We start from the raw sequence: 22,728 nt of genomic DNA, 5'->3' as shown, positions 1-22,728 counted from the left end.
ATTGGACTAAATGAATTTTGGGGTTCCTTCCATGTTTGAAATTCTTTGGTCTACAGAGATTAAATTAATCAAATAATTAACAAATTGCTTCTTTAATTACATACTTGAAAAACTATTCTAGCAGGATCACTTCACAGACTTAAAAACAATAGAAGGACCAGAATCTGAGAGTACCTTAAAGTCCCAAGCTGCATCAATTGCAGAACAAAAATATTTTATATCTAAGTAAAATTATAATATATGTTTATAATTATGTGGATTTATAGTTGTTATTGTTGTTTAGTTGTTAAAGTCATTTTTCATGACCCATCTGGGATTTTCTTGGCAAAGATATTGGAGTGGTAGCTAGTGTCAGAAGCCAAATGTAAACTCAGGTCTTCCTGACTCCAGGACCAGCATTCTATCCACTGAATAGTATAATAATTATTATTATTTTTTAATGTATCCCTTGATGGATTTGGTCCTTGCAATGTTAAATCATGAGCTTTCAGATGTAGTCCATAACTATGGAGCTAAGAGAATTAAATACTGTTGACAAATGTATTTCAACTCTCTTTAAAAACAAACAAATTTGTTATGGTGTTTGGGTAAGTGGGTGACTAAATAGATAGGAGTAGTGGGCCTGGAGTCAGGAAGACCTGAGTTGAAATTGGGTCTCAGACACTCATTAGCTGTGTGACTGTAGGCAAGACACTTAAACCTATTTGTTTTAATATATTATACCAGACAAGGAAATAGCAAACCATTCAGTTATTTGCCAAGAAAACTCCATAAGGGGTCACAAAGAGTCAGAAATGATACAAACAACTAAATAATCAAAACAACATGGTGGTAAAAAAAAATGGACTGGCTTAATTACTAATCATTCAGATGTAAAATAGACAGAAATAGTATATCGGCTGTCCTCAAGCTGATACTAAGATTTTACATAGATAATGAATTAGTATTTTCTATGATTTAAGGCAACAGAAATGTTCTTTCTGAAATTATAGAGTTCTACTATTAAAATGGAAGGAAGAAATCATACTATTACTTAGATAACTCAAACAGTAATATGTTTCCTATATGGGCAATTTAGACAAAAGTGTTTTCTTTTGGTTTTGTACTACATTATAAAGAAAATTTCCTCAATTTTCTATATTTTTTATGAAATAATATATTTAGCATATACATACCCTATATCACTGAGAAGCACAACTAGATTTCATATTAAGCCTGACTTATAATAAGATGATTTCATTAGAACATATAATTCAATTTACTTATTTTGTGAGATAGATAGGGTTAAGTGACTTGCTCATGGATACATAGCTAGTAAGATTAAGTGTCTGAGGTCAAATTTGAACTCAGGTCCTCCTGACTTCAAGGCTAGTGTTCTATCTAATGCATCATCTAGCTGCCCCAATTCAATTTAATTTTTGAAGTGCATACTGTGAAAAAAAATATTATATTAGTTAAGGAAAAAAAGAAAAACAATCCTATTTGTAAACTTAGCTCAAACTTTAACATTTATTTATGACTCCCATAAAGAGGTTCTGGCCTAATAATTATGGTCCAGAAAATTAAGTAAAATCTACTTTTAATTTCAAATTATTATCATTGTCTTTTAGAATATCTTCACAAATTTTAATCATATTCAGATATGAGGATTGAAAAGTCAGAAGTTTTATCTGTTAAAATTCATAAGTCTTATCCCTGTTCTCCAAAAGCTGTTGGCAAGAAAGGCTAGCACAGAATTTCTCCATATAAATTTTTTCATAATCTATGCCTAACATTTTTTTTAACACCAAACTTTAAAAAAATAAAGGGAATCAATTTTCTTGTGCTTTATAAGACACAGGATACAGTATTCATAAAAATAATCAACAAGCAATTTTGTTAACCAAATATGTTTAAAGTTGAAACATGAAGTCCAGAAGAGTATGTATACTTTCACCAAAAAGAAAATATTTTCCATATACGAATATTGATTATAAAGCATTTGTAATTAACCAGACAACCCTTATACAAAGAAAGCCTTAGAGTATACCAAAGAAATAAAGAATAAACTGTAGCAGTCTGTGGATATCAGGGTGCAAGGAGAACTTTATTTTTTTTAATGCATCTCAAGTTTATAGGCATTTTTTAGAAAATTATTTTAATAAAACTTAGGTAAAAGCTAAGGGTATGTAATTTATCTGAATCTAGCTCAATTATAAACATATATACAATGCATTATTTACTCAAATGAGGTGTAAAATGCTTTAAATGCAAAGGAATTCTGTGCAACGCTCTTTTAAAATGTTATTTTCTTTTATATACATCTCTTCTACATTATATTTACTTATAATATACATGGTATACATTCAGTGCCAGTCTAAGGTTTTTAAAAAATAATTATAAAACTCTACAATGTATTTTTCTTTAAACTAAAATATAATAATACTTTTAATGATCACTAAAATTGGTATGACACAAACACTTTGCAAAGACACATTCTATCACTGGATATCTAGAAAATTTACAAAATATCATGTAGACAGATTCTGATTAGTGAGAGGTAAATTTGTTTCCTCCTCAATGGAACCACCTTTATTTTTTCTACTATGCTCCTAAGAAGTAGCATAGCCACCTTATAGTAAAAGCATAATAAAACCATTGATAGATATAGCAACCTTTCCAACCCACCCAGAAACTTGCTATTTATTACCAAAATGAAAACGAGTAAAACTTCTGGCAGATGTCCAACAGTATCTACTTCCTAGGGAACTCATCACCTCCACTAACAGGAATGGGTCACCTGGAGGGCTTGGAAAGCAGAGCCAATTTTCCACTATGGCATAGGACATAAAAAGATCAGGCACTATATGGAACTTAATTGTTGACTCTATCTTGCTATTATTAAGTGGTAGATAGCTCAGTGAACTTGAGATGCCCAGAAAGTTCTTTACCAATGCAAAATTCAGCTATCTATGATTTTAAAGAGAAGTCTATGCAATTGGCTTAGAGTCTGAGAGCTTCCTCCAGTATTTCATAAATAACAAAGGTCAACAGCAAGAAATGAAAACAGATTTTCATTAGTTCACTCTATCCATGATTCCATAATCTCTCTCCACTCTAAATATTATAGGGACAAAACTATTCACTATACTCTTTTATTATGTGCATCCATAATACACAGAGCTTCAAAAATGCAAAGATAGATTTCCATTTCCTGAAGGATCAGTATTAATGTTAAAAGTTGCTAGTCCCCCATAGTGGCAACCTCATTTCCTATATCTCTGTTCTCTTTCTTTATTTTTTGTTTGAACCCATCTCTTTAAAACACTCCTTTCAATATGTGTAAAACAGTTTAACTTCTCTTTCATTAGCTATCAAGGCATTCTATCTGAAATGGATCTCCTAAGACATCTGACTAGCTAGTGTTCTAGCCACTAGCTAGTCAGATGTAAACTATCTATAGAAACAATCAGAGGCACACTGGAATCTCAGGTCTCTTGAATTCTAGATTATAAATGTAGACAGTGGAGTAAAAATTATACTTGTGGCCCAATTATGTCGCTGTTTATACTTTGGGCTTTACTTAAGAGTGAAATCATATTGGCATTTGTAAAGCCTGGTATAGGCTGAATAAAGATTTAAGCACTAGATACATTTATAGGTTTAATTCTTAATATAGCCTACAGTAATAATTATCCTGGAACATAGGGATAAATCTCAGTAGTAAAGTAAAATCAGTAAGATTCTGAAAGTCACCAAATTATTACCTGTTGGGATAGGCTATGCAAGAGATTTTTCCTTATGATGATTATCATATTAAATCACAATTTTGAAATGTTAATTATATCCAAAATTTTGTCTAGATACCTTTTTCAATTTGATAACGCCTTCCTGTGTATCTTCATCTGTCATGATGTCAAACAAGTTTCCCCCATCTCCTGGAACAATGTTGTATTCAATTTCTGCATTTTTCCCAAAATCTGGGTCCACAGCTCTGATTCTTCCAATAGCTGAGCCAACTAGAGAAGACTCGGGTACTTTTAGATGAAAAATACCTGATAAAATGTACATAGTAATTCATGTTAGAAAGGACAATGTAATAGAGTATATAGTAAGAAAATCAGTCTCTAAATTAACATTTGTAGGAAAGATATCAAGATAACGAAAATGACAGCACTCTGGAAATTATACACACACACACACACACACACACACACAACACACAAGGAGTAATCAAGAAGAAAAGACTTTTTTTTTTCCTTGAGGCTGGGGTTAAGTGACTTGCTCAGGGTCACACAGCTAGGAAGTGTTAAGTGTCTGAGACCAGCTTTGAACTCCTGAGCTCCTGAATTCAGGGCTGGTGCTCTATCCACTGCACCACCTAACTGCTCCCAAGAAAAGATATTTTGCTGTCATTGCAAAGATTATCATAAGTATTAAGTATTTATCTGTTTCTATAACTCCTGCTCTGGAATTCCTAAAAGGAAGTATTAAACACCAACAGAGCATTTAAAATTAAAGTGAATTTGACCAAATAGCATCTATGTTAATTGCATCCACATGTCCCAGTCATTTGAATAGCATTTAATGATCTACCATGTACCAGGCATTGTATTAAGGTATGTCCTCAGGATTCAAAAATATGGACAAGGTACCTTAGAGAACTCCATCTCAATAATATAAATGAAAGGCTAAAGAAAATGATTAAAAGTTAAATTTGTCATATTGAAATCTGTTCCCTAGTGCTGTTGTGTCTTTATCCTGAAGCACATAGTTTTAACCTTTTTATACCTATTTCTTTCAAACACTACAGTCACATAAATGGGGATTGGAGAAAGATACTTAAAAGTAAAAAGAGTATATTGTTTTTCACAAACATCTTTTTTAACTAAAGTTTGAATGTATAGTTCTTTCTTCAAAGTTACATTATCTTCATCTGAATTAATAAAAATTTCATTAATAGCTTTCCCAAATGCTAAGATGGAATGCAATGTTGAATCATGGACACAAGGTGGCACTCCAACAGAACTAAAAATTTACCTATCCTAAGTATTTGTTGTAAAATAACCACAAAGACCTATATAATCTTTGAGTATTAATACAACATACAATCTTATAATGACTTCAAAATTCAATAAAACAAATATCATTTAGATGATTTTCTATGAAGATATGTAATATACCTTGATAAAATGTTCTCCCCTCCCACTCCATCTCTCCATTAAAGGATCTGATCAAAGTAAAGTAAAAGAGAAAGAATTCCATATATATGTTGAACTCTTTGCATCATACAAGTTATTGCTATTGGTCAGTGGAAAGAAAAGGAAAGAAGAAAAAAATTCATGTGAACCTTCTTGGTTTTTAATGAGAATAGTCTACCTTGAAAGCACAATCAATATTTTTGTTGTGCAGAACAACCCTACCTCCAGAAACTCCACTAGAATTTGTTATGGATCAAGTATTACCAACTCTACAAGCTACCAGACCCCTGATGGAAGACTTAATCCTGAGGTGATTTAATTGTTAGTGAGTCTGCCTAGAACCTATATATTTTGATAAGAACTTGAATCCTGGTATAAATCCTACTTGATCATGGTGTATTATCCTGGGGATGATTTCTGTAGTCTTTTTGCTAATATCTCATTTAAGATTTTAGCATCAATATTCATTAAGGAAATTGGTCTATAGTTTTCTTTCTCTGTTTTCAACCTACCTGGTTTAGGTATCAGCACCATGTCTGTGTCATAAAAGGAATTTGGTAGGACTCCTTCAATCCTATTTACCTTCCAATCTGCTCAAAGTCTGTACATTAACCCCCAGGGATTAATGATTACCTATCTGAATTCTTTCAATGATGAACTTACTTTTATTCTTTTATACACTCCCTATTCGAATGATTCTAACCTAATCTCCCTATCATATAAACCTTGATTCCCATCCCTTTCTGCCTTACATTTTAATTCCCAATCTTTCCTTTATCAACCTCCTCCCTCAATATTCCCTTCATAATCTTCCCACTATTTCTACTATGTTCTCTGGAATTCCTGTTCCCTAGATAACAAAGCTGGTTTCATCTTTTTTCCCCCCTTTCTTTTTTTCTGACTCCAATTTCTTTATTTTCACTGAGCTCAGATTCCCTACTGATGACAGCATTGCTAGCCACCTTTTCCAGTATCAACTGACTTTCACTCTCATACTATTCTTTAATTGTAGTGAAGAACTTGGTTATTCCAAATTTTTTCATCCCTCTTCAAACCTCTTACATCTTTTCCTACCCATATTCTCTCTGCTAAGAATTTTGCTTCATATTTCATTGTAAAAAATTTAGATTGTATGCTGAGACTTCATCTCAAATTTTTTCACATATGTTCCCTATCTACTCCTATTTCACATGAAGGGTGACTCTTCTTTTTGTCATGGGGAAAATCTTTCTATAAATACAATCTTGACTATTCTCTCTTCTCCACAGATTAAGCTCTCTATCAACTTTTCTCTCACATAATTTTTAATTTCTTCCTGCCTAGTAGTTGTATCCCAGCTACCTAAGAAAATATATCTACCCTTTTGGGGGGAAAAAAAAGCCATCTATCCACATTAGCTCTTACCCTATAGATTCCTATCTTTTATGGGCAAAACTCCTTAATAAAGACTTCTACAATAATGATCTCTGATTTTTTTTTTTCCTCATTCTCTTCTTAATGATATGCAATCTAACTTCTGATCTCATCTTCAACTTAACTTGCTCTCTCCAATGTTTCTGATGATCTCTTAATTGCTAAATATAATAGCTTTTTCTCAGTCACCATTCTTCTTGATTTTTCTCTACACTTTTGTGGTGAATTTCAATTTCTTCTGGATATGCCCTCTCTAGGTTTTCATATTGGTACCCAGTCCCAATGTTCTTCCTATCTGTATAACCATTCCTTTGAACTCCTTTGATATTCATGTGCTTCCTAATCCTAAGGTTCTATTTTGAGTCCTCTTCTTTTTTTACTTCATATTATTTCAATGGTAGTTTCATCATCTCCTAAGAGTTAGGTTATCATCTCTACTTCAGATGATTCTCAAATCTATCCCTAACCTCACTCTCCATTCTTGCATCTCCATATGCCTATTGGACATTTTGAATTTGATGTCTCCTATACATATTAAATTTAACATTTGAAATGAAATTCATTATATTTATCCCCAAACTGTCCTTTCTTCATAATTTTCATATTATTGTTAAGGATAACATCACCCTCCTAGTCAACTAGACTCACGGTCCAAAGATCATCTCCTTAACTACTCTCTCTCATTTTTGTCTGTCTAATGAGTTGCTAAGTGATGGAAAATTCTATCTTTATAATCCTCTTTTCTTACTCTGCCACCACCCTGATATAGATTCTTATCACCTTATGCCTGGACTATTTCAATAGCCTTCTGGTTGGTCTCCTTTATTTCAAACCTCTTTGCATTATAGTTCATCTTCCATTAAGCTGTCAAAGTATTCTTCCTTTTACACTAGCCTGCTCATGTACACCCTAAGTCAGTAAACTCCAGTGGTTCTCTTTTAAAAATATAAAATACTCTTTTTAGTCTTTAAATATCTTCCTCACCTAACCCTTCCCTACCTTTTTAGTTTTCTTATCTCTTACTCCCTTAAAATATATTTTACATTCCAGTGATAATACAATTTTTCTTACTGTTCCTTTTACACGACAATTTTTCCTAGCAGAGATTGGCTTTTGTTTTTCTGTAAATCTTTATCACTTAGTACAATTCCTGGCACAGAGGTGTTCAATAATTGTTTTGACCATTTTGTACCTTGACAATAATATAGTCTCAATCAGGTACATGATGGGTTGTGGATGCCCAAATTTTGATCCTAAGGGAATGGGATGATTCTAGGTTCCAGGATGTGATTATATATAAACATAATGTAAATAAGAGTATTTCAATTCATAATTTAAGAAAAAGATCAACTGAGCGGATATGTTATACATTTTTAGAATTCTTCTGAACATTCTAGTATTGGTATGGATATTTGCCCTTACCAACAACAAAGCAAAGCACACTTTGGAATTTTCTTCAATTAGATCAGGACTAATGATTTTTATTTTAATTTCAAGGATCTTTCAGGATATCTGGGACTGTATTAAATTTCTATTGTGGAACTCCTCCTGGTCTGAATAAAATATATGGATAAGATGCAGGGGACAAAGACAAAGGCTTGGGCTCCAGATATGTGGCCCAAGAACATGTATGTCCAGGAGGTACTTCATTGGTATGAAAACCAATATTTTGTGGTACTCCCATTTACTCCCCACCAATATTTCCTGGGAATTGTATAATATAATACTATTCATTCAACTCTTTCTTTCAAACTGAATCTTTAAAATATCACTTCTGAACCTGAAAATAGCTTTAGTACTAGGTCAAAGAAGGCACAAGAAGTCATTACTAGTAAAACAAAGCTGTGGGATTTTTGTTTTTGCCCATTTTTATGTCATGTGCTATATTATACCTATGTTGATGTTTTATACTGTGCAATAGAATATGTAATCCCTTTTCTGAAGGTTCATTGATTTGGATTCTCCTTACTGTTAGAGATGGAAACCCTGAGAAGTTGGTGAAAGGAGAAAGGATTCAAATTTTTATCAGTCAGATTATCAAATTCCCTTTGGAGAGACTCATCAAGCTTTGAGTCCCCCTGAGGAATTCCTCAGAGCTTAGGGGACTTCAAGCACTGAAAGTCATTGATTGCTTTGGGATAAAAGATGGAACAACCCATGTAAGGTTGGGAGGGTGGGGAAAGGGACAAAAGCCTCTGGATAGACATGAGTAGAGCAGGGAGTTTCCTTCATGTTCCTATTCTCAGTTTGCTACACTAGAGATTAGGGGTCAATACCCCTATTGGACACTCTTTGGGTTGAGTTATCTCTCTCCTAATGAGAGTGTTCTTTCTCTCTGTATTGTCTGGTATAAATTCTACTATGTGTAACTTCTCTGATTTTTATTTGCTATGATTTGGACAAATTTGCATAAATCCACATTCATTATATGTATTCATTTTGGAACTGGTATTTAGTGGAGAAAAAAAAAAAAAAAAAAAGTTAAACCTTGAATATAGAGCTTGGGTTCCTGCTTCTCCTTACAAATAACAAAGCAATCAGAAGGTTGATAGAACCTGATCATATCCCCCAAACTAATAATGCTTAAGGAAGTAGAAATATATACTTTTAGTGCAGTAATTTCTCTTTCTAAGGAAAGCAGAGGAGCCTAGGTCCAAACTTTCTGCTTTCTCTCCAGTTAGGAGAGCTACTTTTGCAGAGAAGAGGGAGGGAGAGCTACCAATGTAGCCATTTGTAGCTACCAATTAAGCCATAAAAAAAACAAAATCTACACTACATATGGAGCCTTATTACTTTATTATCCTACAAATATAAAATTCTTGAAGGTTAAAAATCCATTCTAATCCAGCAAACACTTGCTATGTGCTAGGCCTTGGGGAATGCAAAGACAAAAAACCGGGGAAACTAACCCCTGCCCTCAAGGAAGACTAGTGAAGAGGGATACAATATGTGAACAGATAAATATTTACCAAATAAATTTGCACTCAAGATTATAGGGAGCCTAACAACTAAAGAAATGAATAGAAAATGAAAAAGTGTTTAGTAACCGCCTATTGCATGCCAGGTGCCTTATTAAATAGTGGAATTACAAATAAAAAGATTCATAATCTCTGCCCTTGGAATCTATATCTTAATAGAGGAAATCACAGATGTGGGCTAAGGTGGAGGTGGGTGCTAAAAAAAGAGGGCATTGGCCAGTTTGGAAGAAGATGGCTCAGAAGTTAAACTTTAAGAAAGATAGATATTCTAAGATGAGGAAGGACTGGTTTCTAACTATAGAGCAATTGTGATTATGCAAATGGAAAGAGGCAAAAAACTAAAATGGATAGGGAGGAGAAAGACAATTCAACTGGAAGGGAAATAATGTTCAATAAGCTAGAAAGATTGGTTTTGTATCCTTCAGCAATTAGCTTTATTTTCCAAACACAATAGGGGCTTAATAAATGCATCTTATTGTTTATATAACACTTATTTTCTTAAGTTTAAAAGACTAAGATAAAAAACAGAACAATAGAAACCCCATATCCCATAAAATAAATAATCTAAAGTAGTCATTTACTCCATTAGTTTAGCCTAAAAAAGTTGCTTAGAAACTTTCACTTATTTCTCTCCTTTCAAGGTGACAAGCTGAGAGTGTTTGTATTTAAAGAACAATTTATAAGGCCAACACAAAGAAATATCAAGTCAAACTAACTCTATTTCTTTGAAATGTTTCAGTGACAGATTAAAGAGGAATTTTCAAAGTAGTAAGCATAAAGTAGATCCACAAATCCCATTACAGGTTAATAAGACTCAGAGACTTCTCTTAGTGTTGAGTGACTTATACTGCCCAGCAAAGTCTGACTCTGGAACACACCAGTGCCATGTCCCAAAGAAACATGTATAGCTAACAAGACTGAAACAGTGCTTCCCAATTTATTTCTTTTGTGAGCTTGGTTGCAGCTGACATAAAACAGAAATACATAGTTCTAGATTTTCTGTTTTTTTGAAGGTAAATATTTTTTAGCACGGAGGAAGACACTAAAATTCATTAAGATGAGCATTTCTCAATAAAATATTGAAGGTGGTTGTAAAGTCTACAGAATATGGAACAAGTCAGAGAAACTATACATTACTCATGTCAGATTGTTTAGGATATATCGATTTATTTCTAACAACTTGGCATTTTATCATTCCTAGAAATTCAAATGCAATAAAGCTAGGGTCATTTAGATTAATTCAAAACTGAAATAATCTCCAGATCTGTCATGGACTCATCATTTATGATGTACTGGATAATTACATTGCTTTCATCTGCCCAGGGTTTACCTTTGATGCCTATGATACATCTTAATGATATAATCTGTACAACACAGATTAAAAAATAAAAGAGGTAACAAGAAATCATATTAATGTACTAGAAAGTTCAGGGAAAGGAAATGATTGATAGTATAGAAAATGGTTTTACTTTTTTGTTCTTTTGTTTTCCATGGATGGAGAAATATAAAATAATTAAGAAAAATAAAAACTAAAGATTAGTGAGTTTTTGATCCTAGTGTTTGTTTTGGGATATCATTAATTGACCCCAAAAAATGTAATTTGCAGATTATTTTATGAAATGACCATACAGAATATACTTATGAGCATATATTGCTGTTCAATTATATCTGGTTCCTTGTGATCCTGTGAACCTTACTGTCCATGGAGTTGTTGTTGTTGTTGATTTTTTCCCAAAGATCCTGGAGTGATTTGCCATTTCCCTTCTCCAGTTGAATAAGGGAAACACAAGTTATATAACTAGTAAATATCTTAGTTCACATTTGAATTAAAATCTTCATGATTCCAGACAGTGTTCTATCTATCCAGCCACTTTGCTATCTACAGTAAAATGAACTAATAAAAGATTTAACCTAACTTTTATTCAAATCAATAAGCAATATTATATTATAGAAATTAGTGCATCTCTTCATGAAATGTACCTATACATTCAGAGTGATGTAAAGTATTTATTTAATATGCTGACACTTATTCTTTACCAAAATCTAATTTCAATTCTTCTTGTAATGAAATATGACAATTAGACTAGGTAGGTTCTAATGTAAATTCTCTGAATGAGACTATTGGAACCTCATGCATGCATTATCTATGTTAGTCTATGACCTGAAATATATTCAGTCACTTAACCGACCTAAACAGAAACATAATAAACCAAGTAATAGATCATGTAATAAAAAATTTTAACCAACTCACGAAACTTTACACTGAAAAACAGAATTTTTAAAATGGGGAGAGTACGAGCCCAGATGAAATTATATATTCTTTAACACATTAAAATGTAAATATTTACTGATCTTTGGAAGGGGGCAAGCTAATATACTATTATTTTTCAAAGACTTGAAATTAAAAAGAAATAAAAACTTGGAAAAATATTAGGCAGAATATTTCTCAAGGAAGAGCTATTATTTTCCATTTGAAATTAGGTGATAGGAAGAAGGAAAATTCTCCATTTAATTGCATGGAAAAATTATGCTTTGAATTTCAATCTTATATTTTTTAATAATAATGTATTTTCTAGGCGTAAAGATGGAGAGTAAGACTACAGTGTGATTTAAATGTTTTTGACTGCAATATGATTTAAATGTTTTTAATTTATTAAAGCTATACTAGGGCACATATAATGAACTTTTTAAATTTTAAAATTACTAAAGAATATTATCATGTAGCAATTTTGTTTGTTTGTTTTTCCCCTAAGATGAAAAAGTGTGGAAACTGAAGACCTAATGCTTTCTTCCCTCCCTCTTATACAAAGCCTGTTATAATGTACAATTATTAATAAATATGTAAATAGTATTTCCCATAGGTTATGTACATCTAATATATTAGAATGTTTACCTGGGAGAATGGCAAAGGAAATCTGATTTTGGTGAAACAATGAGGGGGCCAATTGATAGATTTAGAGGCTGCAATTCTCACTTAATAAGTTTTTTGTCACTTCTTGGAAGTTGTACTGTTGAAGAGTAAAGAGAGTTGGTAGTTGAATAACTTATTCTGTACCTTATTTTTAAAAATGCCTAAAGCTATAGACATTTTCAGTAAGCATAAATTAAGGCACGAAGAATGTACTCACTTGGTACAAGCATTCTGATAACAAAGTAGAGCTTCCAGCAGAATTTTGTTCATGCATACTAAACATGTACAGCAAACCTTACCCATAGTGAGTCAGGGCAAAAGAATGGTACTCTTGATGATTCCTACAGTGTTCCTGGGTCAGAAAGTCTTTCTGGAAGTAGTATTTGGTATCTTAGAACTAATTTTCCTCATACAGTAAAACTCATCACCTCCAATGAGGTTTTCATGCCCTGAACAGGGTTTTGTTAATTAATCATGGCAATGAATATTTATTGAGTATCCATGAAACACTTTGCACATTAATAACATGAATTCTACAAAATCCTAGTTGAAAACTTAACACATCTTTCTTTATTGCAGCCAGCCAAGACTACAGATTTGTTACCCAAATGCAATCCTGTGGCTGAGGGGCAGTAGTCTCATAATACCCTGTTAGCATTGCTCCTGAAAAAGTATCACTTAACATAAATATCCTATAATATTCAACCTATAGATAGATGAATACAGCTAAATTGTTAATGTTTTCCAACTAAAATTGCATTTTTCTCTATATTAGATACTCCAATTATTTTATACCCCATTGGCAATATGATAGTAAAACTTCTGGACACCTTCTCATAATAATGTTTTAAATCTTTAAAATAAAATATACAAGATTATGAGGATACCAAAAGTTAAGGAAAATAAAGATGTAATCTGTTTTTTCCATCCATAAAAATCCTATCCTAAAATCTATCCAGAAACACCTTGGAGATCCACGGATTCCAAGTTAAGAACTCTTCCATAAATCCAATTCCCAATTTATAAATAACATATAAAAGTAAAAGTATCTCTCTCATAAACTCCTTCTACTCCAAAATGATTCCTGGGAAACATCATGTTTATTTTGAGAATGGGGGAAAGAGCATAGATAAGTGGAATTTTAAAGAATCTTAGTTCAGGGAAAAAAAAAAAAAAAAAAAGGTGTAGATAGACACAAGGAAGTTGCTCTTGAGGAATATCAAGATAGGTTCCACCAAAAATATTCACAAACATTTCCTAAAGTTTCACATTTAAGAAAAATTCTACATATTGTAGAATATTTTTGATTTATTAACATCTTCATACAAAAATGTCTTACAAAGTTTTTTTGTTTGTTTGTTTCCTTTTCTTCTTTCTACTTAGATAGCTAGATAACATGGGAGAGAACCATACCTGGAGTAATGAAAATCTGAATTCAAAATTGAATTTAGACATTTACTAGTTGTATGGCCTTGGATAAGTCACTTAACCTTTGTTTGCTTAGTTACCTCATCTAAAAAATGGAAATAAAAATAGCACCTACTTTCCAATGCTGTTGTGAAAATGAATGAGATAAGTTTTTCAAAGTAAAAGGAGAAAAATGCTTGCTAGTTGAAAATTATATATATATATATATATATATATATATATATATATATATATATATATATATATATATATATGCATATATATATATATATATATATATACATACATACATAGACACACACACACACACATATGTTTTAAATCCTCAGGTAGAATTAAGAAGCCTCTTAATCTTCATTCACATGAATAAAGTCATTCTATTGGCAAGTTGGATCTACTTCAATACCTGTCAAAAATAACCTGGCAGATAGCAAAAAACACTTTGAAAACCAATGTAGGATGGCACAAAGACAAGAAGGCAGAAGAGAGGCAACTGAGATGAACTCTCAACATTTCCTTACAAACAACTTTAAAATAAACCCTCAAATCAAATTTTGGATTGGCAGAGTCAACAAAAGCTTAGGGTGAGATATTTTTTCAGGCTTAGAAAACTTAGGGAGGTTGACAAAATAAGTTTGTGACACTGAGGTGAAGCCTGTCTAGAGTTCACACAGACAGAGGCAGAAATATCCCACAGTAGCCACACCAGAAAAAAAAAAAAATTGGGGAACACTCAATCAAGAGATAGTAAGAGGTCAGACAATTTGCCAGAAAGAAATTAAAGGGGATCTTTTGATAACACTGGCCAAAGCTGGCACTGATTAGCATCTCTACTACCCATAGTCAGTTCTGGGCCCAAGTTGATGAGCAGAGACGAGTACTAGGGGTCAATCAGAAGAAGCAGAAGCCTAGGTCATAATTTCATGGGAAAAAAGACTAGTACTTATGTTTTCAGAACAGGAACCCTTCTCAGGAAAATACCAGAGCACAGAACAATAAAGTAGTGATCAGATCTCTCTGAGGGTGAAAAAAAAGAAAGACAAGGAAAAAGAAGAAAGAAGAAGTAAAAGAAAGAAGAAGGAATTGAAGGAGAAGGAAGAGGAAGAAGACAAGGAAGAAGAGGAGGAGAAGGAAGAGGAAGAAAAGAAGGAAAAGGAGGAGGAGGAAGAGCAGGAGGAGAGGAAATAATAACATTGCCCAACTCAAACTGGCCTAATGGTAAAAGAGGCACAAAAATTCACTGAATAAAAGAATTCCTTAAACAACAAAATAAGGCAAATGAGAAAAGAGTTTCAAATTTTCACTGGATAAAATAATTCCTTAAAAATTAGACTTGGGCAAGTGGAAGCTAGTGACTCAATGAGACTTTAAGAAACAATAAAACAAAGTCAAAGTAATGAAAAATAGAGGAAAATGTGAAATATTTCACAAGAAAAAAATAATTGACCTAGAAAATAAATCAAAGAATGATATACTTGCATATCTGAAAGACATGATCAAAGAAAAAGCCTAGACATTGCATTTCAAGAAATTATCTAATAAAGCTTTTTGATATATGAGATCTAGAGGGTAAAATAAAAACTGAAAGAACATGCCAATCACCTCTTGAAAGAGATATCAAAATGAAAACTTTCAGTAATATTATAGCCAAAGACCAGAGCTCCTAAGATAAAGAGAAAATAATTCAAAATAAACCAGGAAAAAACAATAAACCTATTCAAATATTGTGGAGCCAGCATCAGGATAAGAGAGGATCTAGCAGTTTCCACAATGAAGGAACAGAAGGCAAAAGAATTAGAATTATAACCAAGAATAATCTACTGGCAAAACTGAATATAATCCTTCAGGAGGGAAATGTATATTCAGTAAAAATAAAGTTTTGAGCATTCTTGATGAAAAGAACTGAGCTAAATTTTTTTTAATGACATTCAGATATAAGACTCAAGAGAAGGATGAAAAAGATAACATGAAAGAGGTGTCAATAAAGATTTTGTAAGACTCTCAAGAGAGTTAACTATTTACATTCTTGTATAGAATGATGTATGTCCTAAGAACTTTATTAAAAGGAGTTTACTTAGAGAGCATGGATATGTCAATTAATTGGAATGATTTAAAAAGCAACATAATGAATGGATGAAAAAGAGAGATGCTCTGAGAGAAGGGAAAGGAAGAGGGAGGAATTTTCTCACATTAAAAAAACACACAAGGAAAAGCATTTACAATCAAGGGGAAAATCAATCCTGGGCTGGGCAATAGTTGAACTTCATTTTCATCAGATTTAGTTAGAAGAAGGAAGAATTTATGTACACATTCAATTAGTTATAGAAATATAATTTACCCAATAGAGAAATAAGAGGGAAAGAGGACAAGAGAGGGAGTGATAAAAGAGCAAGACATTAAAGGAGGTGTTGATTAGAAGCAAAATAGTCATTTGAGAAATCACAGAATGAAAGGAGAGAAAAAGAAGAAGAAACAGAAGAAAATGGGATGGACCCAAATGAACAGCAACCACAATTGTGAATGTGAATGGCATGAGCTTATGCATAAAACTCAAGCAAATTGCAGAATGAATTAGAAACCATTTTTTAAATCATAGACTCCTAGGTTAAAAAAAAATAAAAAAAAAAAATAGACAAAGCTATCCCTTATCTTTACTCTATGTGTGTTTCTCTGCTTCAAGTTAATGACTTGAGAAGATTCTTTTAAGACTTTCCTAATATTGCCTAGAGCTAAAGTGTTTCCCCTTTCCAAAAATTCTTGGGAATGGCAAATCTTTTTTTTTTTTTTAAAAAAGAAAGTCATTTTAATTACTCTTTTTATTTATTTATTTTTTTTTTTTGGTCCTTAGTCAATAATTTCTTGCCAATTGTTTCTTTCTTTGAAAGGTCTAGTGTACTTTACTTTTTCTCTCCATTTCCAAAAACAAATCTTTATTAATTTGGGACAAGATTAAATTATTTTTTTCTATTTTGGAATAAGATTCTGTGTTTTGGTTCCTTGCCCATTGAATTAACTCTATACTCTTTTCTTGGACATTATTTTTACCTAGTCAGAAATTAAAGAGAAAAAAAAGATGGCATAAACTTAATAATTATATAACAAAAAGCATTTCTCTAATAGTTATATTGTAGGTTTCGCTACATTTGTAGCTGCTGCTGCTATTCTTACATGAAAGTAGGACAGCATTTCTTCTAGCTCTTAGGGCTTATATTTATTTTTTTAGGTCATTGCACAAGGAATTCTGTGTGCATATAAGAAGTTATTGAAGTGCTATTCAATCCTTGGATATACTTTCACTTCATTACATTTTCAAACAACTAAAATTATTTGTTGAATATATATATATATGTATCTATATATACATACATATATGTATGTATGTATGTATCAATGGGCATGACATTTTATTTTCTATTTACACCTTCTCTCTGTGATTTTATCACTTTTTATGTCTTTATCATGTCTATGACAATAATTCCCAAACCAATGTATTCAGTCTTTTAAGTCACTCTTCTGAGAATGCATCACTAGATGTCTGCTGGACATGTTCACTTGGATATGCCATGCTCATTCATATCTCAATATTTCTAAAATGAACATCATTTTTGAACCCTAAATCTATTCTTTTTCAAAATGTCTCTATTTTTCTTAAGAATACTATCAATATCTTAGTCACTTAGACTTTCAACATCAGCAAGTTTTTTTCTTTTCTGTCACTTTCCTCATATTCTATCAGCTACCTAGTATTATTTTATTAATTTCAACTCTACATCATTCTTCCTATTCATGTGTTCTAGATAAGTAAGGGAGAACGAAGGAGAAAAAGCATTTATATTTTTTCCAACTACCTGCCACAGAGCCCTAGGCACTATGATAATAATAAGACATTACAAATATTATCCCATTTGATCCTCAAACAACTTAATTCAAGCCTCATTACTTCTCACTTGGACTACTGTAATAACTTCTTCATTGTTCTTTCTTCCTACTTCTAATCACTCCTATCACTCACCTCACATTCACACAGCTACCAAAATAATGTTTCTGAAGCACAGGTCAGAGTGTTTTGATCCAAAATTTGAAAATATCTATTGTTCACCCAATTCATTGAGGATAAATTGCAGCTTTTTCCACTTGACTTTTAAAGCCCTTTATAATCTGGGTGCAATTAACCTTTCTAGACTTATTGTAGATTATTTCCCATAATACAAACTTCTTATCCTAACTCAGGATTCCATTTCCTGCCTTCATCCCTTCATGCAGCCTTTTGCTCCCAATGTCTAGTAATAGAATTCCTCTTCATTTCTATTTCTTAGTGTGTTTATATGTCTTCAAGATTCAGATCACAGTTCAGTGTCTTTTGGTCTTACTTCCCTAATGCCTACACATTTACACAGAGAAGATGTTTAATAAATTCTTCTTGTTTTAATTTCATTTTTGTTTGATTTATAATACAGTTTCCTTTGTTAAAGAAACATAGCAGATACTTTTTCTCTTTGCCTATAAGACTGTTAAGTATATATTTCAAGTAAAGTAATAGATATGAAGTGGAATAATGTGAACTATTTGAAAGATTTAAATTGAGGGTTTTTTGCCATCCATGAATACCCTTTACTAACACTTTCAAAGAATGTATATAGAAGAATAGCTTGAGATAGACAGACTCACTCTTTGGATATTTAGAATACTTCATTTGTATTAAAATTTAAATGTATTCTATACTTCAGTGTAACATTTTAGAGACTGTACCCAGAAGAGCATGAATTTTGTAATTACAATAAAAGCAGGAAATAGGAGTGATGTTCACAACAAATGTTCTTTGCTCTGATTTTATTCTACAATTTGTAAAACTTTAATCATTAATAGCCAATATCTTGCAAAAGAACTCCTTTTGTTTTTTGGAAACTTGAGTAGTATTGAGGATTATCCTTTAAGAGAGCATATTGTCATTTCATAGCCCTCTTATTGCACTGAAAAAAAGATAAAAAACCTGAAGCCTTTATTTCAAAAAGTCCTTTTTCTTTCTGATTTGCTCATAAGAAGCCATGCTGAATGTCAAGCAAATTGAGAATTCATAGAGAAGTAGAAGTTTACAATGCATTAATTCCCATTCAAAGTCATAAAATGTAAGGTTAGAACATTAATTAGAGTTCAGCATAATTCTCAAGTAGTATAAAGTAACTCTTCTTAATATAATTTGATTTCAATGGCAAAATAGTCACTCAACACTAATTAAATACTAAAGAATGGGAAAACACTGGGATTACTTCTATCTCTTAACAAAAATAAAGGATCATTAGCATTACATGTTTTGATGAATATATATATATATATATATATATATATATATATATATATATATATATATATATATATGTACTCATATACATATATGTCAATCCTTATGACCTGATTTGAGGTGTTCTTAGGAAAGATACTGGAGTAGTTTATCATTTCTTTTTCCAGTTCACTTTATACATGAGAAAACTGAGACAAACAGGCCTGTGATATCTAAATAGTTAGAAAGTATCTGAAGCCATATTTGAACTTAGGTCTTTCTGATTTCTCTCTCTCTGTGTCTTTCTACAGACACACACACACACACACACACACACACACACACACACACACACAGAGTATATAATCACCATATATAGAGAGACATATATAATCATATATATCATATCTATATGTACATGTAAGTATATATATATATATATATTTATACACACACACACACACACAAAAAAAAAAAAAAAAAAAAAAAAGTTTAATTTGAGTAGAGATATGTCTATTTCAATTACTTTCTTAATTAGCACTTCTTCTTCAACCAAAGTGAGAATTCCCTAGGAACCCAATATCAGCAACCAAATCACTTACATATGGCAAATAAATTAACATATTTAAATTTTTAAGGTATTTTAGCATCTAGATGACTAATAGAGTGCCAGGCTTGAAGTTAAGAAGATTGGAATAGAGTGCCAGGCTTGAAGTTAAGAAGATTGGAGTTCAAATCTACCTCAGACCCTTAATAGCAGAGTGAGCCTGGTAAGTCACTTAACCCTATTTGCCTCAATTTTCTCCTATGTAAAAAATAAAATATATAAAATTACAAAGGAAAGCAAATAGTAGTAAAAATATTTTTAAAAACAAAACAGTCCATGGACCCCAAGCAAAGAACTCTTGGTCTAGTGAAATTAAAGTCATGGTACAGAAACCTTCAAAACAGGATTCCTTCATAGTTACAAACATGTACAAAGCTTTTTTATATAAGCAGTCAGATACTTCTAAGATTCTATAAGAGTTAATTCCCAAAATTTTGCTAAATTGAACTGATTAACTTGTTGACCATTACTTGCTTAGACAGCTATGGTGAGAGACTAAAAAAAAAAAAAATGCCTTTTATCTTTCCCAAAAGGGTAAAAGATGTTATTTTGTAATTTTTTAAAATGACTATAGCCTAGAAAAGTAACTTTTTTAATCTTTTCCCCTTTGGAGATGAATATTTTTATTTTATCATGTCTCAAGGGCCACACTTGGACTGTTGCTTATAAAATACATTTATAGAATAGGATTTGGTAGTATAACGGACTTTGAAGATCATAGAATCCAAAACTCTCAGATCAAATAAGTGAAATACAGAATGCTTAACAACATAGTAAGTAATCTCAGACTCAGGACTGAACTCACATCTTAAAAGAGAAACAATTAGGTGTTAAAATCTTAAATGAAGGGCAGACATGGCTCCATTGAAAAGTCCTTTGAGCAAAACTAATGGAATTAAAGGACAGTTATTAATAGCCAATCTCAATTTAAAAGTTTTTTTTTCCTTTGTTTTTTTTCCTCCCTCAGGGATAAAATGAGTGATGAAGGGGAGAAAAATTTAGTTGGGTGAGAAAAATAATCTAACATCCCTTTATTCTCAGAATAGATAGACTGTTTCTCCACTTGCCATTACCTTTTAAAAACATAAATATTTTATTAAATAATTAGTAATAATAATACCAGCTGTATCCCTTTATACTCTATTTCAAAATGGTCTCTCGTATACTAAAGGAAATATTAGTGAATAAATCAAAAAAACAAAACAAAAAACTAATGGCTAGCTTTCTGGTTCTGAGTCACCCTAATTTAGCTGGACTTATTCTTGAAAAAAAAAATTCATTACATTGTTGGATCTGTATTTAAAGCATTTCCAACTTGGCAGTGTCTTCTAGGGCTTGTTCTCCATTGTCAGCCTTTGAGAACATATTTCATTAATACAGAAAGTTCTAGAGTACTATTTTATTAGACAGTGGTCCAAATGTTTATTATTATTTTCTATGTATTTTTTGTTTCTTTTTTCTTGAAAATGTTCTTTTATTTATAATTAAAAGGACATAATTTTTATTCATGGCACAGAGTTCAGAAAATTTTATTTCAAATATAATTTGTGTATATATGTGTGTCTGTGTATGTGCCAAGCATATTATGAAGTGTTATTTTTTAAAATCTACTAGCATATGGATAACATACAATTCACCATCTATGATTATTTCAGCAGACAATTACTTCCTATTTACCTGTGATGATGCAGCTATGAGATAAGTCTGTCTCTCTTGCGCACTATACTAGAAGTTTTTATTTCATTTGGTAAAAAGTCCAGTATTATTAATGGTATATAAACATTGATTTTTATGGAACCTCGAATAAAACTGTGAGTATATTGACTACATTCCTATTATTTAACTTGTCAAATAATTTTTATGAAAAGTTGTAACAGCATAGTATTTCTTTTTTCACTACTTTTGAATTCCTCTCTTTGAGTTTCAATTTGTGTTTAAAGTTCCCTTGATCCAGGTTAGGTACCTATTTTGTAATTTTTAGAAACATAGCTAAAAGATCATGGTTCTAACTTACTGTTCTAATGTTTGGTCTTTTCTTTATTTGTTTGTTTCTATAGTCATTTGTACATATAACATATAGGATCTCGGTGATTTCAGATAAAGTAGAATTTTTAAAAGTACTGTTGCTATAAATGTCTTGTAAATGAGAGACTAGTAATACAATTAAAAGTTAAGGGTTATATGACTAGAGTTATTGAGGCATTGGCACAAGTGAATAAGGAGATAATTGCCAATATGTCATACTCCATAATCCAACATAGGGAAAGAAAATATTGCATGATTGGTCGCCAAGATTGTGAAGGATCAGTAATATATTATGACACCTTCATCACATTGTTTTCTTGATCCAAAATTGTTTTCTTGATCCAAAATTCTTTCTTTTCATTCTTTCCCTCTTTCTAGAGGGGGGATTAAATGTCCCTCTGTGTTTATTATTCACTTCTATTTAATGGTGTTGACTGTTAATAAAGAATTTATGACACTAGGAACAATAATTGTTTCTTAAATCACTTTTAACCCTTGAAAATGTGATTAGACAGATCAATGTAGGTATGCAGGAAATGAGTTGATGTCATGAAACTTCTACAGTCTATGTGAACAGAAGGAAGAAATAGAAGAAGAAATAGGTCATGTCTGTCACAGAAGTATGGAAGTGATAGGCTACTCTACTTCATAAACATGTGCTAGATTTCTCTGCCTAAAGAATAGCAGTAATAATTTCTTGACTTACTACATCCATCAAAAGGTAAAAAAATCAATAAAAAACATATTTTTATTAAATCACCCATAAGGAGAAATAGAGATTTAGGGAGGAATTGATGGGATTTTTGTGTGAAAATAGCTATTTCATTTTAGAATTTGTGATACAGAAGAAATGTAAAACCAGGTATCATATGACCTGTACCCATATTTTAGCAAAACATCTTTCAAAG

The 22,728-nt window shown here is 31.7% G+C and overlaps 1 protein-coding gene across 9 annotated transcripts in view; it reads right to left on the bottom strand.

Moving 5' to 3' along the window:
- The window catches only part of CDH12 (cadherin 12), a 1,341,561-nt gene that overhangs the window by 84,658 nt on the left and 1,234,175 nt on the right, over window positions 1–22,728 (bottom strand). For all 9 annotated transcript variants that reach the window (XM_074279079.1, XM_074279078.1, XM_074279081.1 and 6 more), the window contains one exon: window positions 3,847–4,034. In XM_074279079.1, coding sequence (XP_074135180.1) covers window positions 3,847–4,034 — 188 coding nt within the window. The remainder of the gene's footprint in view (window positions 1–3,846; window positions 4,035–22,728) is intronic.

Source organism: Sminthopsis crassicaudata, chromosome 1 (genome assembly GCF_048593235.1).
Source record: "Sminthopsis crassicaudata isolate SCR6 chromosome 1, ASM4859323v1, whole genome shotgun sequence".
NCBI lineage: Eukaryota > Metazoa > Chordata > Mammalia > Dasyuromorphia > Dasyuridae > Sminthopsis > Sminthopsis crassicaudata.
Note: the sequence above shows the minus strand (reverse complement) of the source record. Positions and strands in the feature narration are given on the sequence as shown.